General features: G+C 42.7%; 5 protein-coding genes, 1 long non-coding RNA gene, 1 other non-coding gene and 1 pseudogene across 8 annotated transcripts in view; 3 read left to right on the top strand and 5 right to left on the bottom strand.

Annotated features, from left to right (window-relative positions):
- Positions 1-12,035, bottom strand: part of LOC115731262 — a 17,982-nt gene extending 5,947 nt beyond the window's left edge. Inside the window, exon 1 of the mRNA XM_048274992.1 lies at positions 12,017-12,035. The gene's annotated coding sequence lies outside the window, so the exon portion shown is untranslated. The remainder of the gene's footprint in view (positions 1-12,016) is intronic.
- On the bottom strand, positions 370-26,797 carry LOC115731948 (vacuolar protein sorting-associated protein 22 homolog 1). The gene is made up of 8 exons (XM_030662646.2): positions 26,779-26,797; positions 3,507-3,574; positions 3,279-3,389; positions 2,510-2,645; positions 1,777-1,931; positions 1,100-1,207; positions 821-910; positions 370-714 (listed from the first exon to the last, which is right to left on the bottom strand). The coding sequence occupies exons 2-8, from the start codon at positions 3,555-3,557 to the stop codon at positions 613-615; spliced, it is 753 nt and encodes a 250-aa protein (XP_030518506.1). The 5' UTR covers positions 3,558-3,574; positions 26,779-26,797; the 3' UTR covers positions 370-612.
- LOC115731481 (probable folate-biopterin transporter 4) lies at positions 4,824-8,476 on the bottom strand. Its single transcript, XM_030662180.2, has 7 exons — positions 8,273-8,476; positions 7,704-7,831; positions 7,304-7,525; positions 6,337-6,792; positions 5,726-5,923; positions 5,483-5,620; positions 4,824-5,335 (listed from the first exon to the last, which is right to left on the bottom strand). The coding sequence occupies exons 1-7, from the start codon at positions 8,351-8,353 to the stop codon at positions 5,074-5,076; spliced, it is 1,485 nt and encodes a 494-aa protein (XP_030518040.1). The 5' UTR covers positions 8,354-8,476; the 3' UTR covers positions 4,824-5,073.
- On the bottom strand, positions 9,699-12,360 carry LOC115732041. Its single transcript, XM_030662729.2, has 2 exons — positions 12,049-12,360; positions 9,699-10,141 (listed from the first exon to the last, which is right to left on the bottom strand). Exons 1-2 carry the CDS (start codon positions 12,206-12,208, stop codon positions 9,861-9,863), a joined length of 441 nt encoding a protein of 146 aa, XP_030518589.1. The 5' UTR covers positions 12,209-12,360; the 3' UTR covers positions 9,699-9,860.
- LOC115732222 lies at positions 13,473-15,274 on the top strand. Of its 2 annotated transcripts, none has more exons than XR_007197602.1 (2): positions 13,473-14,532; positions 14,775-15,274. It is a non-coding gene; the product is annotated as an uncharacterized LOC115732222 (long non-coding RNA). The 2 variants fall into 2 exon arrangements; XR_007197601.1 differs by having other exon boundaries at positions 14,683-15,274.
- Positions 13,727-13,805, top strand: LOC115740210. The gene has a single exon (XR_004015345.1). It is a non-coding gene; the product is annotated as a small nucleolar RNA R21 (small nucleolar RNA).
- LOC125313900 (protein MAIN-LIKE 2) lies at positions 19,793-20,291 on the bottom strand. Its single transcript, XM_048275009.1, has one exon. It carries the CDS (start codon positions 20,234-20,236, stop codon positions 19,823-19,825), a length of 414 nt encoding a protein of 137 aa, XP_048130966.1. The 5' UTR covers positions 20,237-20,291; the 3' UTR covers positions 19,793-19,822.
- Positions 22,552-24,532, top strand: LOC115735373 (annotated as a pseudogene).

Genomic DNA, 26,797 nt, shown 5'->3' with positions numbered 1-26,797 from the left:
GCGACGGATAGATATCAAGTTAATCGAATCAAAGAACATAGAAGTTCGCGGAATTTAAAGATGGAATTTACGCGCCGTAGATCTGACATCCTTAAAGGCACGCTAATGGCACGATGTTGAAATAGAACTAAGAAATTGTTGGATGCTCTCTCTTCCTTGTCCTCTGAGGTGGGACTTGTGCTTTGAGAAAGAAACTGGTAGGACCCGGCAACGGACAGATTCACAAATCTAATCATACGACAAACCAAATTAAGCTAAAAATCGCGGTGAGATATAACGAATGCGTTCAGGAGAAGAATGGCCAATTGCGAAGATGTCGGAAGAATAACTCGATGCTCCAAACCTTGGAGGCACGCACTATCTGAGAACTTGTACCAAAATCAGTATTCGACTCTATCTTTAGATAGAAACCAGATTGTATGTATGTACATTGACATGTGAAGTTACAGACGAACTATAATAGCTGCAGGTGAAAACAGAATCTATTTTTGTCCTGCACACCGACTTATTTTAAGTCTATTTTCCCATCACTTTGAATCGCGAAAGGAACATAGTCTCGACCGCCATCTTAAAAAAAAGCCGAAAAAAGAGGGGAAAAGGGAGCCCCTCGCTTTAGGCATCATTTCCTCCCAGCGAAGAGATGGATGATACGCAAGGGAACCAGTACCTTCGTCTGCCGTCTCTGTGTCCATCATCAATCATAGCAAAACCTTCCTGCGCCCAGCAAGATGATGGTTTATAAGCCTAAGCAACCCAACCACCAAAACCCTTTTGGGGTAGAAAAGGACAGAAACCTGCTCAAATGCCCACATAAACTTACTTCTAACAAAGTTTCGAGTGCATCGATGGCACGGCCAGAAGTCCAGGACAGCCGTCTCTCTAGCTCATCAACAGTCACGAAACCCTGAGCCTAACATCGTAGCAAATTGAGAGTTTTTTCATCAAGTTTCCTCATATGAAGGTACTAATAAAGAGAGCTAGAACAGAAAAAGCCAATTTAATTATTTTCTGAAAGATATTGGACAACTACATCTGCAATCAAATAAGAGGGGATAGAAGAGTTCCAATTTTGAGGTGAGAGATCCACAAGAAAAAGTACCTGAGCGAGCTCAATGATTTCATTATGATCTTTGTTCAACTCAGTCGGAACTGATCGAACAAGCTTTTTCTTCCCAACAGATATTACCTCAAAACCACTACCCAACACCTGGAAACAAAAAAAGGCCATTTATGCAACTAAGTTAACGGAGTAAACTAGTTATAACAAGATGCTAACACGAGCAAACATACAGGGACATATATAGAGAAGTACGTTACTTCACTTGAACCATTATGCAACAAAGGGAGCTCATAGATGAACACCAATTCAGATTGATCAAAGATTCAACAAGCCAGACTTTCACAACAGATGATAGGCACAAAATGCAGTATTTCCACTAGCTACTGTGATGTGTGGAAACACTTGATCTTAATCCGTCTTATAGGGAGACACATACACATCATAGATCAGTAGGCAATCATTGGAAGCCATCCCAATAAAGAATATACAGTACATTCGATAGAGATGGACAGAATGTCAGACAGCCTCAGTGAGGTAAAATTTTCCATCCTTATAGTTTCCTGTATTAAATATTCAAAGCTAACATTACTTAAGAAACACATGACTGCTGTGTCTTCCTAGAATTACAAACATGATACCAGATGATGATGTTAGTCTTAAAGGTAGAGAATGAAAGATAGGATCAGAAGTTGCAGAGGACAGTTATTACACGATACCTTCAGCTTACTTATGGCACGCAAGCAATCATCCTCAGAAACAGCTTCCCTCAAGCCTTTTCTTTTCTGACGAAGAAGACTGCAGAGCTCCTGCAGGTTGATCAAACCTCCATTTTGGGCTCTCATTGCCAAGCAAATCTCGACAATTTGCACCCCTGACTAATTAATTCAGCATAAGAAAATCTTTGACGAGCTGACACATAAGCTTCAACCCAACCAGCATTCTAAGGAGAAAGAAGACTATTTGAATCAAATGGGGAAAATTGCTCTTATCCCTTCAAAGAAGAAAAAACAGTCTAATTGCAGGTAAATTTAGATGAGCCCGCTGCCCCACTCTAAATCTAGAATGTTTCATCCAACTGTATAACATTGAAAAGTTTGCCATAATCAAATGAAACCTCTATATTGTGATGTAGATTATTTGAAAACCTACGGAGAATAGCAAGCCACGCAAATTCAAAACAGATCGCCATTCACCACCTATCATTGTAAAACATTTGACTCATATTATGGCCATCTATTTTGTTTCCCCAAAGCAAGAGAATCAACACTAACAAAGGCAGAGGACGAGAGGAAATCCCTTTTACTTTTCTTCGTCTTTTTTTTTTTTTAGTTTTTGATGTCCACCAATGTGCAATTCAACCTATATTTGGCATGTTTCAGAACCTACAGCTACAACACAAGTCATGTCATAAAGCTACCGATGAAGCACTAAGATGACGAAAATACCAACCAATTTCATAATAGAAGTCACCGATCCCTAGTAGCTCAGCCCAAAAACCTTTATTTGATGCTAAAGGATCAACTCCAACTTTTGCACACATCTCGTGGAACTGCGACCTGAAAGCGGGATTCTTGCGAATGTCATTCTGCACATCATTAGTGAAGCTTGATCATTCCCCATAGTCCATTTAATTGCTAGAAAGCAAAGAACAGAAAAATTTAAACATGAAGTGAAACTGTCGTTCAAAAAGTATGCCTCATCAAGTACTTGCATCTCCATCAACACCGGTACAAGACTTGTCTTCAAAAACACCAATAGCCAACTTCTAATACAAAAAAGCAGCCACAAACTATATTTGTAGACAGAGATAACCAAAAGTGGCATCTATCAGAGACGGGGAGTTACAGGAGGAAAGTGCAGAGAGCTTCCACAACTAATTCACAAACTAAAGAAATATTGTCGCTAGTACAGAAGCAACGGGGATTCATTGAATACGATTCAAGTAGGAAAAACTGACAGAACCAGCCCGAAGGGCAGCACCGCATCATGAACGATAAATCATTTATGGCTCTTACAAATTGCAAGCACTAAACCTACGTACATCAGGCAATCGAACACTATCACCGCGTTTTTACCCTATTCCATCCGAAAAGTATGCAACTGACTATGTACTCTCCGCATCGATTTCTCATTCCAGTCATTGCGAATCCCACCGCCACAAAATGGGCAAAGAAGATCGAAAATTTGGGATGCGCATTATAATGCGATGGGAAGCGACCTTGTGCTTGCGAGCGAAGTCTTCGAGCTGGGAGCGGAAGGTAGCGAGCTGCTCCTTCATGAGATCGGTCCGGATCTTGGCGACATTCTCTCCGAGCAATCGATATTGATCCTACTCGCGCATAACAAGGAAAAACCATGAGGGTCCATTTGAACGAGAAAGGAAAGGAACCGGTTCGATTCAGCGACAGAGAAGAACGGAAAACATGAGGATAGAAACGAAACAAACCCGAGCAGCTGCCGCCGTTTGCAAGCCTCCGATTCCAGGTCGTCTCCTCATCCCTCCTCTCTCTCTCTGTGTTCAGTTCAGACGAATGTTTGGAAGCGATCGAAGGAAGAAAGATGAATGCTGCCGTAGTTCGGAGACCAACCAGCAAAGTTATAAATGAATGGAAGCGATAAGCGTCAACAAAAATCAGAGTGGCGCAGCGGAAGCGTGGTGGGCCCATAACCCACAGGTCCCAGGATCGAAACCTGGCTCTGATAAGACAGAGATAGGCTTCTTCCACTCAATTTTTTTGGTAAGAAACTTCTCTGCCCTTTTTTTTCAGAAATTCTTCTTTTTCGGCAAGCTTTCCAGGTTGCCAGAGAACGTTGTGTCCCTTTTTACTTTTATTTTGTATTTTTTTTACTAAAAAATTAACTTCTCTATCGAATGTGAAAATTATAAGTTTACGCTAGATCACGATTTTAAATTTTTAAGCTCTGGTTGTTTCATGATAAATGAACAATTTAGAAATATTGTCATAAAAATAATTACTTTTATTGCTTAGAAAGTGCAACGAACAAAAAATATTCTCGAAAAAAATATTTTAACATAAATTATTGTCGATAAGAAAAAAAAATTCATTGACTAATTGATGTTGAGCGATATGAGAGATTAATATTAGAAAAATGTTTTATAAATTATTATTTTCAGCGGAACGAACAGAGTGGGAATTGGCGAAAAAATGAATAGTCGAAAAGCCATCATTTGCATGGCCCAAACTGAAGAAGGAAAAAAGGCCAGAAATTGATGTTCAAGGCATTCGGTACTATCCAAAATTAGACATCAACGTCACCCAGAGCGATTTCTTAGCAAAAAGCGATGAAAGAAGTTCTCGCATGGCTCCGAGGGATACCTGCAGCGGCTGCCAGCCGCTGCGAGCTTGGCCTCGAGCTTTGGCGCAGCGGCTGCAAGCTCAGCGCCTCTTGCAAAGGAGCTCACCACAAACAGAGACAGGCACGGGGAGAGGGGCGGCAACGGTAGGGTTGGGCAACCACGGTGAGGTAGGCATTGGGACGGTGGCGCACAACCAAAGCTCAGCACCTCTCACGAGGGAGCTCGCCACAAACAGAGACAGGCCAGGAGAGGGGCGGCAATGGTAGGGTCAGGCTGCCATGGTGAGGCTGGCATTAGGACGGCGGCTCAGTAGCCAGAGATGTCCTGAGCTGTATGTGAAGAGAGAGAGAGAGGGGTTCACAATGGCAATGGCTGCTGCTTGAGAAGCAGCTAATTTTACTCCAACGCATAACTTGGGGATATTGGGGATACAATTTCCGCATATAATCACATAAAATCACTATATTTCGAAAGGATGCGTTTAAGGAAGCACATGGAATATTTCCATTCCACAGAAAAAATTACAAGAACATCTTCCATTTGACTTCTATGACGTATCTACCGCTCAGTGGACTTGTACATTGAAAAATCTACCTGTAAACTGCTATACAGGAGAGAGATGTGAAGGAAAAAAGTTCTCCCCCGATCTATCCTAATCTCTTCTCTGCAACTCTGTTGAAAATGTAATCTACCACTATGCAGAAATCCCTGTGGCGTCTTTCGGTATCAAGAATAGCAAAGCAACTGGCACGAATATGCAGACGACTTGGATAGCAATTCCTAGGAGGAGGCTGTCGAAAGAACCAGAGTGGATGTTCAAGAATGAAGCCAAGCCGGCGCCTACAAATGAACCCAGCGTGGATCCAAGATTGTTGATTGACATGAAGAGTGCAAATAGAGTCCCTTCGATTCCAGGCGGGCACAACTGTCCAGATAGAATCAAGAATGGCATGAACCTGCATTCACAAGATAAAACAATGCCCGCAAATTATGAGAAAGGATGGTCGAGAGAGTTGTCGATGCTGGTAAAATTCAATTAGGAACAGTATTGAACAGCAAGAGCAGATCTTAGTAAAGTGCAGATGAAGACCCGCTGCACATACTTGAGTTGATTAATTGCATCGGCAAGAGCAGATCCACTCAAAACCATAACCTTGTCTGATATTGCCAACGACACATTTATTCGAGATACTAGAATCATATCCAGTGTGGCCAGTAAGGCTAAGCCAACATGAGCAAACCTGCATTGCGTTTCATAGATAAAAAAGGAAGCACCATCAGCAAACTGAGCTATAGAACATTATTTACCAAAGATAAAACCATCTCATAAAGTACCCAAAACTCACAAGAGGATTTTTCGTAAGTTCATGGTCTTGAAGAAACGATTGTATATGAAGGTCCCAATCATGAGGCCTACCCATCCAACAACACGTGAAGTCCCCAAAAATGATGCTTCCAGTTTTAAAAAATCCGTCTGGTAGTAGAACATGACCGTTGAGAGGTTTGGAACGGTGACATGAGCTAGAAAAAACCAAGCCATAGGTCTGGTCTTACAAGGATCGAGGAAAAGAAATAGAAAAGCACCTCATTAGAAATTTGGCTAATGCATCATAAAATTAATCAGGACAAAGTATTTGACAAAGAAAAGGGCATTCCTTTTTTCACTACATAGACACATTTAAATCTACAAAAAAGGACAGAGGCTAATAGAAATACTTATGTGAATATCCACTAGGTAACATATACGAAGATTAAGGCAGATCATGTGATGACATAACCAACAGAGACAAGGAGTTTTGTCCTTGGACAAACTATAAAACAGAGTCATTGACAAATCACTTCACTTCCATACATTTATTTGTGACTGCCAAAGACCATAAAATCTGACAAGAAGACAAGTGACCTTAAAATACTAAGAAATCATTGCTTCAATAGGTTAAGTTTCCTGTCCACTTACCTCCATATGACTGGCTGTTGAAAAGCTTGGTATAGACCATAAATAGCATTTTTCAGAGAGCGCAGCCATTTCAAGAATAGTGGATCACCTTCCCGGAAAGGTCTGGACTTATCAGAGGCAACATCCATCTTTTTTCCACTCTTGCGGCTCTTCTTTCTTCTGGAAGTACTCTTACTTTGCTTCTTCACTGTAAATCTATCCTCATCTATTAAACTACTATTGCCATTCATCAGATGTTTGCCATTAGGATGATCTTTTTCATCATATGTGCATGAGGGATTCTCCTTTACTGAACTACTTGACAGTAATTGTACAGCTGGCAGCACAGTAAATAGAAGAAAAATAGTTGCTATCTCCACATTGGTTAATGCATATCCGCCAAATAAACTCCCACATATACCACCAAAAGCCATTGCAAACCAAGACATTGACTGAAGATCTCCAGCAAACGAAGCCCTGAACAAGAGCAATAAGAGCGCAGGTTTTGCTGAGATCACAAATTAAATGTACACGATTCCCTCAATTATAAGCACGTACGATCCATTGAAATGTATTCTGATTAACAATATTAAAAGAATCCTGTTAATGAATGCCTTTGGGACACTTATTAAGCATACTTAAAAAGTAATTGTTGGATTGACAAGACATTGATTGCACATACAACAAGGTAAGTCATTGTTTTGGATACCATAAATTTTCCTTATTTTGTTGCTTGCAAGTGCACTAAGGGCTCTCCTTAATAATACTCATATAAAAGTAAGTCTCTGCAGCAAGAACAAGGGCGAATGTTCACAAATCTGAGAATTATGTCTGCAATGTAAATGTTTTGGTCTAGCCAGACACCCTAAAATAGGGTAACAAGAAGAAAAAAGTCATTAAGCAGTACGATAATCGTAAGCAAGGTGGAAGCTATAACTATAATTTCTTTCCGAAAAAATTCATAGAGGAGAAGAGTGCAGGTACATACTTCTCAAATCTCACAGCTTCGGCAATCATTGCATCAATGACAACATCAGCCATTGCCGAGCCCAGATTTTGGACAGTTAAGAAGATAGTGAGGTGCCATGTAGAATTCCTCAAATAAGCATTTAGGCCCAAAATAAGCCATGGCACAAGAGACAGTATGGTCGCAAGAATCAGGTATGGAACCCGTTTTCTTCCTCCAATCGGGATGCAGTCTGACAAAATTCTGCATGCCAGAACATAGCGAAGTCAAAAGGAAGAAAATTGAAAGAAAGAACACTTACTAACTAATATACATCGCTCCGGACAGGAGAATGACTACACCAGCAAAATCACGAGGGAGGAAATCAAGGACCAATCTAGTAATAAACATGGCGCGCAAAAGGGTATATCCAATGCATTACCCATATAAGGGTTTTATGCTCCATGGGAAAAATGCAACTGAAAACACAAATTGAGAGGCCGAGGGCGACAATTTGAGTATGTCTTTGAGCTGGTAAGAAACTGCAGTCCACGCAAATGACCTGAAACCCTGCATGCCAATAGAGAAACCATCACAAATCGGACCTGAAGCATTCGTCATTCACTTCGACAAGCACACATGTCGTTTCCCAGCTAGAAGGTACGGGTACCTCCGCACCAACCATCGAAGCACCAAACACGAACCCGACATTCGTGCCCATAATCAGAAACGCACGATTCAGAGCCCAAATCAGCTTGCAGTAAAAGCGATCAACAAAGAAAATCTTCTGATACCGAAATAAATCCAAAGTGCTCAAAACCGACGCGCATTTCTCGCCCGAGAGCTCACGCAAACAAGAACCACACACTCGGAAAAATCACTAAACTCCACAAAACGATTGCGACTCTCGATCCTTCCTACGATCGTGAGCACGAAAAGCAGCAACAACAAGAAAAACACAAGCACATGTCCGAACGCCAATCGGGACGAAGCGTAGGACTCGAATCGAACCTGAGTGAAGTAGATCAAGCAAACAAGCCACAGGAACGACGCTCCGAATGCTGCTCTCAGCTGCTTCCAACCTTTGATCATTTTCTTCTCCTTTTCTGCAGTTCGAAAATGGAGGGATCTCGCGCTACCATCTCATCCCCTGAATTTCCGTTTCCTTAAAAGTCTTTGGCAAACGGCATGCTCTCCATCGACGGTTTGTTTTTCCGGTTTATATGGGTCGACGGCTTTGCCCTTTGCTCGCGGACGTCAACTGGACAGGGCGCGCGAATGAAGTCGGGGGTGATTCTGTCAATTGAAGATGAGATTCGGGGACACGTCGTCTGCTCCTATAGGATGTCGCCACGACAGCATAGGCTCACCGAGGAAGTAATGTGTATTTAGAAAAATATTGCGTGTTTTACTAGCTGATTACGAACAGGTGGAAAAATCACTCCTATGTCGAGATATTGCGTATTACTGCAAGGTGATTCATTTGCTAATTTCCACCATTTGCATATGTAGAATAGTTTATTTGGTTATTGTGGATAACGAAATATTTTTCATTGACTAATTATTTCAAGTAATACAAATCATAAATTTTAAGGAAGATATTTTCCAAATTTTTAGTTTTCGTAAAACAAATGCATCCTAAGGCTCCATTATGAATGATTCAAAAAATGTTTTCTTAAAATGATCGCTCATCTCTCTTATAAAAATAAATGAAAGAAAATTATTTTTATAATTCACGAAAATGTATTGTGACCACAATATTTGGATATAAAGTATTATCATTAATGAAAAAAGTTTCATTAACTACTTATTTCAATTGATACAAACAATTTTCGACCACAAAAAAAGAAAAAAAAAGTAATACAAACAATCATTTTCGGAAAGATGTTATATCATTCATTTTCCGCGAAATAAACACACGAATCACCATGGAGTACCTGTCACCATTGACGCACTTTTAATATGAAATTTATGACATCATTTGACGTCTTGGCATTGGATCAAACTTAAAACTCCATTTATTTTTCAAAAAATAAAGAACTTGAAAAACATTTTTTTTTCAAAATGATCGTTTACAAAGCTTATGAAAAATATGAATGAAAAATATTTTCATTGTCCGCTAACATTTATATACATAATTTTTCATCAATAATAAAAATATTTTTTATTAGCTAATTATTTCAAGCTATATAATTATCATTTTTTTTAAATATAATTTTAAAATTATTTATTTTTTGTAAAATAAACAAAGCCTGACAGTAGATTAGAAAGATCTCAGTGGCTTGACGCATTAGTGGCAAGCGATTTGGGCACCTTTATGCCTTCATACAGCAGGAAAACAACTTGCCTCCTGTCACGTGCTAATTTCGCTAAATAAAATTACCTGTTGCTTTTGGAGTCTCAGAAATTAAACACAACGGCGATCACCGCGACCACATTAACGCAAACTGTATTTCCAGTTGATAATCACCAAGCATCTTACATTTTCGGTGATATAGCATGATGCATCGAGACCTGCACTCCTGTAGCAGTTGCAGCGACAGCAACATTTACACTCAACACTATGGTCCTTTTTCACCCCCATTTAAACCAAGTACAGTCAACAGTATGTTGGAACATCCACGGGGCGATACACGAAGGGCCTAACGGTATGGAAGTAACCTGATGGATGGTTATAGCTAAATTTGACACCAGCAGTGCCACCCCTGAGATGAGTGCAATGCTCATGGAAACTGCTGATCGGACGCGCAAGACAAGCATCCCAGCGATCACTCTCGGGCATTGTCTCTGCAACTTTGTATACACCCTTGGAGTTAGTAAATGCTTGGTAGTTGACAACTTCGCCAGATTTTGTGATGCAAAGAACCGCAACTTCAGCACCTGCAACAGAAAGAAGACGAAAAAACTCAGTAAACCGCCTACCATCTTTCAATTTATAGGAAGATCATGATTAAACTTGGCAAGATTGAAACAAAAAGGTTCCTGACTCCCTTTTGAACTTCGATCCGGGATTTATAAAGATGAAACCATCTATATTGGATGTTCATACTCAACTATTCTCTAAACAGAAATGATCAGAAAAGTCAAGAGCCACGCTTCCTCCGAACTAAACAATCGTGTATCATATCCAACCGCCAAAGTTGCTGTATTTCAATAATCAACAAAGTAGTCATGGTCATCCAAATGAGATTTCACAACATAATGGTCTCTAGTGGCCCTCACAACCTAAGACAAGAATCGACCTTTACGCGATTAACTAGAGTATACCCCTAAGTAACCAGCATAAAAATTGTCAGATGGCCAAATATTGAATCTCATAGACATTTTAACAGATATGCATGTAACGAATTGTAACTATCATTTGGACAAGATATTTGTAATGAAGTCCAGCTCATTTGATTGTGCTATATATATATAGAATAAGCCCCATTCCCACCATGTAACAACCAAGAATCTAGAAAACTTTGCGGCAGTGGAGGACACCTCAGTTAATACCGTTATTGAGTTTCTCATCCATACGAAAAGCAAAAACTTGACTGACGGGCTTTAACCCCACCCAGCAGGCCACATCCTATGCACTCTAATGTCATCATGGTAGGCATTCTCACCGATGTCTTGCAAAATCCCTGAGATATGAATGTCCTCACACGCATCTCTCTTCCATCAAATTTAGTTCTTCCCATAACCTCTATTTGCTTTCTTCAATGCCAAACAACTGACGCTCCTCCACCATAAAGGGCAAAAAGCCTATGGTAAGGTCTTCTCTTCTAGCCATCAAATTTCATGAAACTATTGGAAAAACAAACGAAAAGAAGAAAAGGCCTTCACCCTCTTAATGCCAGGCCTTTTCCTCAGTCACGTCTCACGGATTGAAGCAAACATAAGCAACTGGTCCGCGAATACCTCAACCTTCCGCACCGGCCAATCAGGTTCTTACATTTTCAACATCTCAAAGTGTGCAAAACTAAATCATTATCTCTACGAACAAGTAAGTCTCATTTTGAGCTCTTGCTTGTATGATCATCATGAACGTCACGACCTCCAATTGGAAGCGAGCTATGCTGGAGCACAACGACCACACATAAACTGGCAACCTCCACTACTCTTCAAATTGCATTAATCTGTCCTTTCAGTTATAAGCAATCTACAAGAAACCTTATACGCCAAACTAAAAAGCAAAGCAACAGATTAAGGGTAACATAGAATTATTTCAAGAAAGAACTTGTAGCTCGATAACCTTCAGGATAATCAAGCCTCCGCAAGCTCAACATTATCTCGTGTTTTAGTAAGGACGGAAATTAAGAATAACAGAGATAAATGGTGCTAATTGTGATCGACTCCAAATAAAAAGGCAATAGTAACAATAACCATGACAACAACTGTGCTATATTACCACACAATAGCTGCAAATGGGTGTGGAATCGCTAGACCCAGTAATCAATTTGTGTCCAGTCGTTGTTCTTTGAGATAGCAAAACTATTCAAGCAATTCTGATCGATTCCATGAGAATAGGGCAATCCCGCAGTGGATACGCCGTGGTCGAACACTATGAACTGCATTGACTCGCTCCATTGATGAGCACGCAACTCAATACTAGTCTATCAAAATAATGGCACCGGCTATCATCGACACGAAATTTCACCCATTTCGCAGAGAGGATAGGCAAAACAAGTACTCCATGATCAACCAGGCACGAAGGATGCAATTTCAATATACACAACAGTAATTCGCTTATCAACGGGCGTCTCTGTCTGCGAGAGAGAGAGAGAGAGAGAGGGGGGGGGGACCTTGAAGGACGTGATCTTCGGGTCCGATGGAAGAATCGCCGCAGACGTCACAGACGACCCGGCCGCGGACTTCGCCGGTCCAGCCTCTGACGCCGGAAACGAAGAGGAACGGCGACAAGAGAGAAAGAGAGAGTAACAGCTTCCATCTCTGCGATTCCATGGCTTCGCTGCTGCTACTGTGGAGCTGAATTAGGTGAAGGCCAGCTCGGAACCACGAAGAAGAAGAACAGAATGTCCAGAGACTGTTCTCACGGCTGAGAGCCCCGAAAGGTTAGCTTCGGCCGTCGCAGGGCCCCACTTTCTCTTCCGTCGGTAGATGTTTTGATTATGGGCCAAGAGGCAAGAGTCTAGATGAACGAGCCGCATGGCCCGCTCATTTTAGCTATATTTAAAATTAGAGTGACCGATTTTCAGTTGGTTACGATCTTACCTAAAATCAAAAATCGAATCGGGATGATTGATTTCTAGTTTCGAAATCGAGAATCAGATCGCATATCCCAAAAAACAGAACCGTTGCATTCTTATTTGCCATTAAATTTTTCTTGTTAAAAACATATTCACCACTTTTTTCAAGTTGTTGCTATAAACATCCTAAGCATATTAGATTTAGGTCTGCATTTACATTTTAAATTTTTTTAGAAAAATATTATTCAGTTCGGTTTCCTCTGGACTCAAAAATAGGACTGATCAGAATCGGTAGGAATCGGATCCAACCTGTCGGTTTAGCCCAATCCATGTGATTCCCAATTCAATCGATCTATTATGCTCAAACCTATTTAAAACATTACTCGAATTTTCAACTATTATAAAGATAGTATATCCAATCTATCATGTAAATATTTATATATTTTAAAGTCACGTAATTGGTAAATTTCGACACCGACATTTCTTCGATAAATCTAATATTGTTAATTAATATATAAAATATTGTAACATGTAAACAATTAAATATTTTTATTTTTAAAAAGTAAATAATATTTTTGGTAATACAAATTATTTTTTAAAGAAATTTTAAAAAATAAAAAATGAAGTAGAAATTTTTTCATCGCTTACAATAATTCGTCGTAGAAGATTTTATGTTAATAATATTTTAAAAGTATAAATTTTTAATCATTGTCAAATAAAATTTTTTTAATTAGAAATTAACTTCTGTAATTTTTATTTTTAAATAAAAGTAGAAAAACTAGTGGTTGATTTCCTTGCCATGCGCGCGGCTATACACTTCACGATTTCCCCAACGGGGCCCAATAAAAATCGCTCCTTCTCTCTTCTGAAAATGCGCGAAGGTGTCGTTTCGGATCCGAGACCGAGAGAATTCCCGGAGGTGGCGTCTTCTTCCGAACCCTAGTTGCCGTGCTCGCTGCTTCCTCTGAAAGCGAGCAATGGTGCTTCTCGTCCTGTCCCGACGATAAAGTAGTGAAGTTCTTTCGCGACGACGAAGCTCTCATGCGAACTTTTTTGTTATCTTTTTATCTTTCTTGTTCTTTTTTTTTTTTTTTTTCACTTCCTCAGTCCTCAGCACGAGCAAGTAAGTATGAAATCGCGATGTAGATCTCTCTGTCATCGTCCCTTTTTCGCCTGATGAGCTCGGGTTCTGCTCTGATGGCGATTACAGAAGAGTATTTCGTTTTCTGCTGTTCTTTCTCTCGAAATCGCGATAGGGTTTTGCCTGGAAGATAATCCCTATGATGATTGAGTTTTTCGGCATAAAAGTAGTGGACTGACTTTTATCTGATGAATCTAAGCTCCGAGGGATGCATTTTGTTGCTTGATTGCTTCGATTTTGATTGCACTTGAAGGTTTTCAGTTGCAAAAGCTTATTTTGTTACTGTTTTACTGTCCAGATCTCCCATGTTATACTCATTCCTATCTGGATCATGCATCCCCTATGAGGACTGTTGAAATTAAAGTAGTGGACTGACCACTCTTGATGATCAAAGTCGTTCCTGAGGAGATATTGCTTGTGATATTATGGTCCTCAGTGTTGTTGTTCTCGTCCTTTTGGTCACCGCATTTGGTTTTCCTTCTTAATGATCGAATTGCTCAACATTCCTTTTAGATGTCCAAGGCCACAAGGTTTTTTCGCATCCCCATGATGGATGTTGATAGGACTGAAATTTCCCTGACGAATTTTTGGTCTGAGGGATGTGGCTTTGGATGATACATTCGGGTTCTTTTGACTACTTGTTCGTGGTTAAGGATCCTATTTACACCTCATTTGTCCTTCTCTGTTGCCAAGTGAGCTGGACTTGGTTTTTTTCGCTTTAAGCTCTTGCAAGGGTACTTTCATTTTTAGAGCCTGCTTATTTAGATGAATCTTTTCCGTCCTTTCTTTTGTTAAATTAATCCCAGTTCGAGCCAAACATTCCCCATATGCAAGTTTGAGTTGTTTCCAATGCTTTCTATATTAATGTTTAGAGGCTGCAATCAGCTGGATCTTGATGAGTATTTGCGTAAACCATTATTCATATTCCTTTTTCTGAGGTAAGGTTTGTTGTTGCTATTAGCTATTGGGTACTTTTGTTCGAAGTTATATTAATCAATTATGGTTGTCAAATTGTGGAGCACATTAAATAGCACAGGGAATGCCTTATGCTTCCTCTCTGAGTGATGTCCTGCGTCCAACCGTCGCAGGCTCTTCAACAAGTATTGTGCTCACATCGATCCTCATGGCATTTCTTGTTTTTTCCATGACTTCGTTGCTTGATCTGACCTGACTTGTGCAGATTGGCATCTTTGTCTCTTGTTGAACATGGAGAACGTAATGATGCTGCAAAGAGGTTCTCTCCTTTCTTTCCTTTTCTCGATAGATGGTGATACCAGTTGAATGTTAGTCATGTTATATTGATTCTGGTGATCTTATTTGGCAACAGCAGGTCGGCTGGCTCAAAGTTCCTTTAATTGTTCATTGGCCATGTTCTTGGGTTGCGTTGTTATGAGGTGATTATTAGTAGGACTCCAAACATAGCATTCTGCAGGAATTGTCACTTCAAGCTGAATGAAGCCTAATTTATTTCAGCTGCCATCCACTTTACAGACAAGAAGTTTCAGTTTGATAAACTAGAAAATTTAAGATATCGCATTTTGCAATGTCTTCCGTTGATGATTTGAGCAATAGTTTTGTTCCTTTGATTGAAGAATCTTGTGAATGATACATACTATGCATTTGAATTGATTGACCCAGGTGATTAAAATTGTAAACAGCAGTCCAATACTTATGTATTAATTACCTTTTCTGCTTGCATATCTAACCAGGATGCATAATAAAAAAGTTATCCTGAAATGTTTCGTTTGAAGAAAATCATGAATCCGGGTATGTTTGAATTGTCTTTTACTTTCTACAATTTGCTTAATCTGAACCCTTTTGTTCACGCGAATTGGCTTTTTGAAAGTGTGAAACATTTGAAACATTTATGACACACAAATAACAATACTTAAGAAGACTTAGATCCACATGTCTTTTTCTTTCATTTTTTTTTTTCGACCTTGTTTAATAATTTAAAAGTTTTTTCTTTTGGTTCTTGCTGAATCATAAACCAATAGGCTTGATGTTATGTAGAAGACACGCCACAAATAAAATCAAACTCTTCTCCTTGAACTTCATGTATGTACTACTGTTTCTGTAAGGGTCTGAAAAGCTCTAGAACCTCATTTACCTCCACGAAAACCATTTAGCCATTTTTTCGCACGGAGTTGCTCTAGCATAATTTTTGTCCACATTTCGAAAACTTATGGAAACCGCAAAGGCTGAGTTACTATCCATACGCAATCTGAAGCAGGTCAATTGCCATGGATTTCGAGATATGTGCAGCTGCCATCCCTCAAACAGTAAGGAAAAAGAAAACAGGCAAATCTGGCTACGCAAGGGTCTGTGGTAATTGAGAAATGGACCCAGCTGAGGATTCTCAATTGGCATTAGCTCTGACAGATTCTAGTACGAGCTAATCAGCTGAATAAAAGCTGAATTTCATCACGACAAACTGATCATTCTCAAGTCACAAGCACAACTAGGGTTCAAATAGCTAAAATCCGAACGTAAAGGAACATAAACGAAATGACTGATTCAACACGTAGAAACAGCTTATGGCTCCGGAGAAAGAGAAAAACAAAGCTTGATTAACAAATCTCATTATCTAGTCTTCCCCCAAGAAATTTAACACAGTTTCTGAGGTTTCCTTCCCTACTTGCGGTGCCCTCCTTGGGGTGATCAACTCTGGGTGATTTGCTGAAGAAGGCTTCAGCTTTTCTCTTCGTGCTATCTCTTCCTGCATCTCTACCCAATCTTCTGTTTCCGTGCCTCACTTCATCTAATGCACCATGGATACAATTGCTGACATACTTCAAGTTCGCTCCTTCCCTCGAGACCCCTCCTTGTTTTTCAAGCGAAATAATCACCCTCATTTCTCCATGTTTGCTCGTCAAAAAACCATTGTGGGCTGCTGAATTTCCACGAGATAAGTGTCGGGAGTCAAAGGCCGAGGTCCCTCTTCTTGTGCTTCCGACAGTGTTCCTAGGAAATATGTAACTCCAGCGTTGCCCAACAAGAGGAGCGTTCTTCTTAAAAATATCTATCCCCAATAGCCTGCCCGACCGTTTTCGAGTGTATAGAAACTGGCTTTTGATCGTCATCACTTGGATATCGGTTCACTCGATGGTGATATATTGGTGGATTCCACAGGGTATCCGTTTCTTGAGATTCCACACTTGCGGCACTTCTGCCTCTGCATTCACTAGCTGATTTTGGCGAGACGCCAAACTCATCCTGCTCATAAACTCTCTGCGAACTTCTCTGTTAAACATCTCTCGGAGTAGCTGAGAAGTGCCTGCTATTCCCTAAGGCAAGTAGGCTTGTCCTTGTACATTTTGGCTTGCCCCGACGGTAAAGATCTTTCCCAAACAGTTTTGAGTACTAGGCTATCCTAGATTGCGCCCATCCGAGCAAACTTCTCGTTCCATCATTAATAATGGTAGAAACTCTGTATATGAATGGCCTCGATGGTACCGAAAATTGCGCCTTTTCCCACAAGGAATCCAAAGTAGAACAACCTCCGGGGAGATCCTGATCCATCCCAAACTGCATGGCCAACCAGCACGGCAAGTACTTCTTCTGCAGTTCAATCCGACCAATTTGATCGGCTGCAGCGACCGTGAAAACGACTTCTTTGCCTCGTCCAAACGAATCATCAAACACAGACCTCCTAGGATATCTAGTGTGCAATGAATGTCAAGGATTCTCCAATTTGGCAGCATAAGGGCGCCATTGGAAGTCCTTCGCCAATTCGAGCGGCCGTCACCAGCCAAACCTCGATCTTGGAGTGTACCCTTTGCCATCTAATGAACGTAGGCTCGCAAGGTTTGAGTTACCAATTTGATCGGCTGCAGCAACCGTGAAAACGACTTCTTTGCCTCATCCAAGCGAATCATCAAACACAAACCTCCTAGCATGTCTAGTGTGCGATGAATGTCGAGGATTCTCCAATTTGGCAGCATAAGGGCGCCATTGGAAGTCCTTCACCAATTCGAGCGCGGCCGTCACCAGCCGAAACTCGATCTTGGAGTGTACCCTTTGCCATCTAATGAACGTAGGCTCACAAGATTTGAGTTAGGGGTGATCGGTTTCAGGGTGGGTTGATTTCCACCATGGAACTAGCAACCGCCCACAAAGGGCTAGTTCTACAAACTGGGAATCGGGAACCACCCACTAGTTCCTCGACCCAACTGGGACGGGCCTATCGGTTCCGGTTCGGTTTTCGGGTGGATCCAAGAGCTGGCTATGAGTAACAAATTAACAAGAAGCATTCCTGGATGGGGAGAATGCATAGATGATGAAGCTATTTAGCAGTGGGAAGAAGCCCCATTCCAAGAGTATGTCTGTTTGTTTGTCTATTAAGGCGCGTTCCAAGATTCACCCCCATTGAGCAATTCCTCATTGCATCATAGTGATGCAAATTAACTGGTCCGGTTCGGGTGGGCCCTCTATTCCCATCCGGGTGGGTGGGTCTAGACCTGAAATCGGGAACCGGATCAATATTCACCGGTCCCAATTTATTGGAACCAAGGACCAGACCGGCAGGAATCACCTAGAATCGTGCGATTCGGGCAGTTCCCGCCACGGCCAGCGTTGGGGCCTACGCACGGCTAAAGGGATGTGACGGCTCTCACCATGGTCTGGCCATCTGAGAGAGAGAGCATCAGTGTTTCTAAGGTCTTCTTTCCTTGTGGTGGCCTCCATGTGTTGGTCAAGTCTGGGTGAATTACTTGAAAAAGCTTCAGCTTTTCTCTTCATGCCATTTCTTCCTAAATTTTTACCCAGTCCTCTGCTTCCTATCTCAATTTCGGGCCTCACTTCATCTGATGCGCCATTGACACGATCATTGATATGCTTCAAGTTCACTCCTTCCATTGAGACCCTCCTTGATTTCCGAGCGACACAACCAACGTCGTTTCTCCATGTTTGATCACCAAAATCTCCAGGGACTGCTGAATTTCCACGGAAGAAGTATATGGACTCAGAGGCCGAGCTTCCCATTCTCGAGCTTCCCTCAGCGTTCCTAGGAAATGCAGATTTCCCACGCTGGCCACGAGGAGGAGTGTTCTTTCTAGAATGTCTCTCCCCGATAGCATGCCCCAACCATTTTGAGCTTTCGAAATCCGACTCGCCATTATCACTTGGATATGGGTTCACATGATTATGATAATTCCATGGATTCCACAGGGGGTCCGATGCTTGAGATTTCATGCTTGTGGCACTTCTCTGGTACCCAACTGTAGGAGTAGCTAAGAAGTGCCTGTTATTCCCTTCGCCATTTGCTCTGACAAGAGCCAGTGATTCCAGGACCTTACTTCCATCGTAATATCAGAAATTAGGCTTGTCGTTGTACTTGTTGGCTTGCACTGGCTGTGAAGATCTTTTCCGATTCCCTGTTCCTTGCTACACTATCCTTGATTGCGCTCTTCTGAGCGAACTCCTGATCCTTCCACCATTGCTAATACCTGGCAGAAACTCCGGGTGCGAATGATCTCGATGGTATGTAGAACTGCGCCTCTTCTGACCAGAACCCAAACTGCAACAATCTCCAGGGAGATCCTGATCCATCCCAAACTGCATGGCCACCCGTCATGGCAAATATATCTCTCCACAGCCCCATCTGACTAATTCAAACGGCTGCAAGCACCGCACAGAGGACTTCTTGTCCTCGTCCAAGTACGGATCATCAGGCAAGAACCTCCTAGTATCTCTATTGTGCGATATATGCCGCCAATTCTCCAATTCGGCGGTGTAAGGCTGCCACTGGAAGTTCTGTGCCAATTCGAGCACTGACCTCACCGGCCGAAGGTCGAACTTGGAGTGTACCCTGTGCCATCTAGCACACCGAGGCTCGCAGGGTTTGAGACCATTCGGAGTTTTCGGCGCTATGAGCGGAAACCTCTCATACCCTCCTTAACTGCACCAGCCTAAACGGCCCTGAAATGGAGATTGAACCTAGGCAAGCCATGGCATCATCCCTCAGAAGCCTCAGGTAATGGCAAGGGCTGGCGAGAACAGAGGGCCGAGTGCAACCTTCTTTCCATGAGACAAGTAAACTGCAAGCGAAAAAACTTTGCTCACCACGGTCTTCTCGGAGAAAGAAGAGAAGACAAACCTCGACAACCACAGCGACAAGAATGCTGTGTGTTTGGGCTCGCCGCCGTCGCCATAGCCACCCTCTCTCTCCATGAAATGCTCAAGCTACTCTGCATGGCTGGCCTTCCTCGACTTGCAGCTCCGCGGAATCTAATCCCTAACTCTGTCCAGATCCTCCACCACCGACTTCACCCACCCGAGCCCGATCACATGGCTCGTCACTGGTACGCCGAGAACAGGGTACCCGCTAAGAACCATGACATCCTCAAGTGTAACGGCAGCTTCTCCCCAGGGAAACACGAAAGTGTTAGTCTCGGTGCACCAACGCTCCGACAACCCCAGGATCACGTCCTGGTTACGCTTGACGTCGTACTTCGTACTCATGATGATGTCAAATATGCCTGCCCTGTTCCAAACCTGGCCGAGCTTTGGGCCTGAGTCTCTCGACCCATTGTCCCCATTTCTTCTGGGGTCCCATCCATCCTCTGAAAGTGATCTTGGGAGGCCAGTCGTTGAGGCCCGAGAGATGAGATCGGCGAGCAAGGGCATGCTTGGCACCACCATGGCGTGGGTTGGCTCTGCGACGCACGGCCGGAGGAACGTGGCGGTTCTCACCTCTTTCCTCCCGTCTGAGAGAGAGACCATCTCCTCGTTTCTTGCTTCTAGGAAAAGTTTCGAACTTCCTTGCGGTTTCACCATTGTTGGTGGTTTCAGCGAGAGAGAAAGAGAAAGGTGGGAAGGATTTTAACCGCAGCAGTGCGAGCAGTTGTGAACGGCGTACATAGAGCGTCACCGTCCCACTACCCGCGAATCTCTCTCCTCGAACAATAATTCAAAAGGCAATTTTGAATTTCAGACTCTATTGACATTTTAGGCGGCACACACTGACACATGATACCACACAACGCAACACATCATTTAAAAGAAAAATAGAGAATTTCGATATGTTGGGACACGTTGTATATTAAATATATAATTTAATATATATTTTATCATGTATATATTAAAGTATTTCTTGTTCGATTAGGACTCACAATTAGATTTTTTTTTTGTTGGCTGGGTATATTAATTTTGCGGTAGCTGAGTATATGACTTAAGTATATAGATTTTTGATATTTTTACATGTTGACCCCTAATTTATTGAAAATTCTTAAAATTGACTTCGTAGTGTCAAAATAGTGTGTCGGAATGTTGAACTCACATGTTGATGGCGTGTATGGAGCCTTGATCACATGTCGATCACATGTCAAAGAGTGTCGGTGAATATCCGACACGACACGACACGATACAAAGTCCCTCAGATAGTGTTGATGCTTCCTAGTTAACAGTAAAAAGATCACTCTTACTACTGATCTTATTAATAATTTAGGGTGGTGCTTTTTCCATTCCCTTTTTGCTAACACATTCTCCGAAATAGTGTTTTGACTATAATATCACTCGTGGGAACCATTTTGTGCTTATTTTATTTTTCCTTTTTCTTCTCCGTCATCTTCTTCACCCAAGCCTTTGACCCGAAGGCTCTATTGGCCACGCCATTCGCTCGCTTCTCCGCGTCGCCGCCCTACGCGGCCTCAGCCCACGGTCATTGAGACCTTCCTAACTATCATGTACTCTACCATAAAGGGGCACAAAATTGGCGAGGCATCCCTCAACCTCACTGTGTGCCTAAACGATTTTGAGGATGAAGATTCGACCGATGATGATGAGAGAGAGAGAGTACCTGCAAAAGGGAAAGAAGAGGGAGGAATCGTAGCTTGAGAGACTCCATATTTTTTTTTTTTTTTTGTTTTCTTTCTTTGCCGGTCATCGACTCGACGATATGTCTAATTCGTCGTCGAACCCGTATTGTTATTGTTGTTGTTGACACAATTACGGTAGTTGCGGCTCCACTCTGCCACCAATTGCTTCTCGTTGCTTTCCTCGATGAGATTTTGAGCCATCTTCATCGAGCAAACCGAACTTGGCTCAAACTCAGCCACTCCAATGGGCATCAGCTAGAGGCCACGAGGGGGCGGCGATGCGGAGAAGCGATGAAATGGCGAGGCCAATGCAGCCTTCGGGGTCAGAGGCGTGGTGGGGGACGTGGGTATAGAAGGTAGAGAGGAAAAAGATGACGAACACACAAAGAGAGATAGGGAAGAAAAAGAAAAAGAAAATAAAGTAAAATACAAAAATGAAGCCCACCTCTGAAATTGATAATTGTCAATGAATATGATGTGCTAAAAGGTAGGATCTAACATGGATATTATAGTCAGAACATTATTTTATAGAAAATGTTAGCCAAAAAAAGGAGTGAAAAAAGTGCAACCAATAATTTACTGTCTGAATAACACAAAGTCGTCATGGCCACCATTGAATGAATGATATGCGCACTTTAGAGTTCAAAATGGGTGTAGCGGTACATTCGGACCGCCCCGAGCTTGTCAATAGCCAAATGCAAATAATCATGCCCGGATAAGTTATCCTCTCGTTATCCCACACACCCCCATGAATCTTTTCCGAAGAAGAATGAAGTGAAAATGAAGGGAAACTCTTTATCTCTGCAATCAGATGTTATCCAGCCTATGTAGTTCGATCAAAACCAGTTTGTAAAACGTTGTTTCGTCGAGCCCTCGTTGCCATTGTCCTGGTATTCATTGCTGAATCCCCTTTTTGTCTTTTTCTTATCTGCTTTTTAAGCAAGGACTTGAGCTCATTTGGCAGCATGTTGTAGCATGCATAGAAACTAAAGAGTAACGGGATCGGTGCCTACTACACTCCGCCGTACCAGCGTAAGCATTTATTGTAAATTTGGAAGCGAAGAGTCAGAGTCACGTCTCGGTAATCCGACGCACCGTCCGAGTTCCAACACTTCCTCCCTCATGTACGGGGACAATCCTTCTTCTCACCTGCGTCTCTCTATCTTCTTCTACTTCTAACCATCTTGAGCTTCTCTGCCATCTTTGATCCTCCATTGCCACTTTCGAAACCATGGAGAACAAGCCCATCTTCATGGTCGAAGAGAGGAAAGAGCTCTTGCTCTCTCCGAAAAGAGATGCCCATCCGGCTCTAAGAACGGGTCACTTTCTCAAACCCTCCGCGACAGAGCCCGACCCCCCGCCTCCTCCGCTCTTTTCGACCACATCGCCGCCGGAGAACTTGCCGATCAACGTCAAGTTCAACAACTGGCGTCGCCCAACCAAGAGATGGACCACGTGGGTCGATCGCATGGAGTCCTTGCACGAGCTCACATGGAAAAAAGCTGGCATTTACGATGCCATCAAGTGTTCGACATTGTTGGTCCGAAGACAAAATTGTTTAGTCCTTGGGCTCGCTCAGAATTGGCGTCCCGACACGAACACCTTCGTTTTCCCCTGGGGTGAGGCCACCATCACGCTTGAGGACGTGATGGTCTTAGGGGGTTACTCTGTTTGGGGATCGTCCCCTGTTTTGAGCCATCTCAGGAACCAGCCGCTGAAGTTTGAGATGAAGCTGAAGCGAGCGATGTCCGAGATATCAAAAACCACAGCGAAGAATGCGGACAGCTCCAAGTGGATGGAGAAGTTTAGGGACTCTGAGAGCGACATTGAGCACGAGGCCTTCCTCGCGTATTGGTTGTCGAGGTTTGTGTTCCCCCGCTCTGGCAATGTGATCAATAAGAGGGTACTGCCGATGGCCATAGGTCTGGCTAGAGGTGTGAGGATCGCGCTTGCGCCAGCTGTTTGAGCTCGTATTTATAGGGAGTTAAGTAGGCTGAAGAATTTTTCGGATGCACTAGTTTCCAGGTTGAATGATGGAAATGAATCGGATGCAATTGATCTAAAACTGTCGGGGCAGTTTGCTTTGGTTCAAGTATGGGCTTGGGAGAGATTTGGAACCGCCATCAGGCCAAATCCTAGAGAGGTTCAGCCAGGGAAGCCTAGGTTGGGTCGATGGCACAAATTGACAAACTTGGACCTTGAAAATGTGCATTCGTTGATGGGCGAAGCCAGAGTGCGGTTTAAATGGCGTCCCTACAGCTTGGCCGTGAATAACTTGGTGTCCTATGCATTTTATGGTGAGAATGAGAACTGGGTGTCGCTGGAGGAGGACGGTGATGGGGAGCTGAGGTCATTCGCTCGCTGCTTGATGGCTCATGAGTTGCCAGGGCTGAATTTTGTTCAGAAGTACTCGCCTCATCGAGTGGCCATGCAATTCGGGATGGATCAAGATATGCCTGGTCGTGTTGCTCCCTGCAACCAGGACCCTGAAATTGCTTGGGACAGCTACAATAAGTCACTCCAAGATGTGCAGCTGTACATTCCAGCCAGGCTCTACGAACCGTGCGTAACAGCTCGCTATGCTGAGTGGTGGGCTTCAAGAAGTTCAAATGGATCGATGCGGGGTTTAAAAGGAAGGTCGGGAGTTATTGATGACCTGGTTCCTCCCGGTTTTCAGCCCAAAAGGATAAGTGTGGACATGGGTGACTCCAGCGAAAATGACGACGGGCTAACTCTGGGGGAACTTTTGAGGGCCAAATGGCGAAGAAGTGCTGCCAAGAACTGCTCGGTTGGCGACTGCAACAATTGCTCGGGGATTGATCGAACGCAGAGTTCCTCCATACAGAATGCGGAAAACACTGACATTGAAATGAGAGGGTCTCCAATGAAACCTGTGGAGACGAACAGGCCGCACGATGCTGCTGCAGGAGGAGCTCAAAGAGATAATGAGGAAGGCACAAGTGGATTAGATCAGAGATTTACTGAAGGAGGTTTAGCCGATGAAACTGCAGGAGAAAGCTGTGAGCGTTTAATGATTGCAACCCTAGCGCTGGAACTCGAAGCTCGGATAAGCAAGCTGGAGAGAGCAGTTGCTGAGCGAAAAGCTCAGATTACAAAATGAGAAGTCGCTCTGAAGAACTCGCACCAGGATACTTTCATGTAACTGTCTTCTGTTCTTCCAAGTCTGTTAGTATTTGAACTGGATCTCTTTTCTTTTAAGACAGTGCTCTTGGATATCATTTCTCCTTCTCATTCTATTTTATTTCATCTGTCTTGCTTGGGGTTCCCAGAGATCGATCTTAATGCTTTCTGAATGTTCGGATTGCTTGTTCTGTTGATCATTTGGCTAGTGTGAGAAATGGCAATGCTTTGTGGCTGAGCTGAGTGTCATGTGTCTGATGCAGTGGACAAGACTTCATACTTTGTGAATGTGTGAATATGAACTTTAAGTTCCAGAAAATCAAAATGAGAAATTACTCGCTGTCGGCTTTTTAACAACCCTTATCTATCAAATACTGACCGGAGCAATGCCTGCTGAGGACATGGCCGGCACGATGATTTTCGGTTTATCCCAGTGTCCAATGGTTAAATTTTCCAGGGAAATATTTCCCTAGATTTTGCAGCATCCTGCCTTCTGTTACATCAAGGACTAGAATTCGAAGCCTATGACTATTATACCTTGTTCTGCAAAGACGCTGCTTTTTGAGAAAGATCATCCTGATACAGAGTTGTCTTGTGCAGCAGTTTCCGCTTCAATTGAGCTCGTTCACCTGTTAAGTCTCGCCAAATCGGTCGAAAGAGCTATGGCGTCGATAAGTTGATCCCTCTGCAATTTCGACAGGAGTGCCCAGATTGAAGAACTTTCACTCAAAAAGAATGGTAGAAGTCCTTTTGCTCTTCATGCAATATCTAGTTAAAAAAAGGGTAGGCCCTGTTGCTCGTTCGGGTTGATCAGATTGTAGAGGGTCATACTTCACTGCACTGATTCGGAGACAAGGGTACTCGGAAATCATCGATCGTGCCATTCGTTCTACATCCTCCTGATCCTAGCCGAGGATTGATCCGACAAGCAAAGATGGTGTACAACAGAAAGGTAGAACAAGAAAGACGGTGACGATAGCCGCGGCCAGCGAAGCACTTTGGAACAGCGGTGGCGCTCATGGCCAATACTACCAAGTCACGTGCGCCGGCGACGCAAGGAACCAAGGCGCCCCGGTGCCATGCCGCAGAAGCGGGACCAAGGTGGTGAAGATTATGGACCGCTGCCCGCTCAATTTGTCCCAGGGAGCGATTGATTTGTAGCAAAAAAGCATTTGCATCGATAGCAGATCCCGATATCAACGTACAATACTTTTAGAACCACTTCCTTACTAAATAGTAATAGTGGAGACTACAAAGTTTCAAAGTGACAAATGATAATTTTTCCAGTAGATTCGGCATTTTTCTAAAAAGCAAGCGACCTTAACTAACTCTTCGTTTATTCAGCTAACAAAATAAGAACATAACACCCACTACGGGCATGGCATGTTTGGTGAGAATCAAATCCCTTTTAGTAGTCAGGGGTTCGAAACTCTCCCAACACTTTTTTTGGACTTAAGCGGGAGGGGGGGTCCCTGCTGGTGGGCTACGTGTGAGGCTAGCCTTCCACCGGATATAGTTGCCGTCGGAAAGGGTTTTCGTCCCGCTCAAAGGGTGGCTGGTGAGTTGGGTCGATTACAACTGGCGGATCTTAGATATATAAAAAAAAAAAAAAAAAGAACATAAGGATTGTGATGTCAAATTCTAAGCTCTTATCAATGATGGACTACAAGAAAAATTATTACCACCACATTTGTCGATAACATAGGAGTGGAGACCCTTTTTTTTTTCCCTAAGGCGCACCAATTTAATTATTCTTAAATTTAATCGCAAGCGAGCTTTTAAGGATTGAATTGAAAACAAAAATCAATGTGAAAAAGAAACTTCAAGCCTTATAAAGGGACGGGTAAATCGATTTATAAAGAGAAATAAAATAGGCGCGACCCTACTGATAAGGGATTGGAGGTGGGGACGCTACTATGTGCGAGATTTGATTCTCTCGCTCAGCATATGGGTAAAGTAAAAGTCGGAGAGATGAGAGTTAGAAATACGACGGATAAAAAAAAAATGGATATAGGAGAAATAAAATAAGCAGCATTGTCCAAATCTAGGTCCAATCAGCATTCTTAAGCTAGTCTCAGGTTGCTGCAATTTCATATTCAGCCGAGAAAATATTGCATGCTCCTGGGGCTCCCTTTCAGCCACGCTCTGATCCACTGGTTTATCGCCACGTGTCCGAGTAGGGCCCACTTTTCAAATGTCTCCTGTCTCCTCCGTTGCGCGCGCGCGCTCTCTCTCTCTCTCTCTC

This window comes from Rhodamnia argentea, chromosome 2 (assembly GCF_020921035.1).
Source record: "Rhodamnia argentea isolate NSW1041297 chromosome 2, ASM2092103v1, whole genome shotgun sequence".
Taxonomy (NCBI): domain Eukaryota; kingdom Viridiplantae; phylum Streptophyta; class Magnoliopsida; order Myrtales; family Myrtaceae; genus Rhodamnia; species Rhodamnia argentea.
This window is presented reverse-complemented; position numbering and strand designations above follow the sequence as displayed.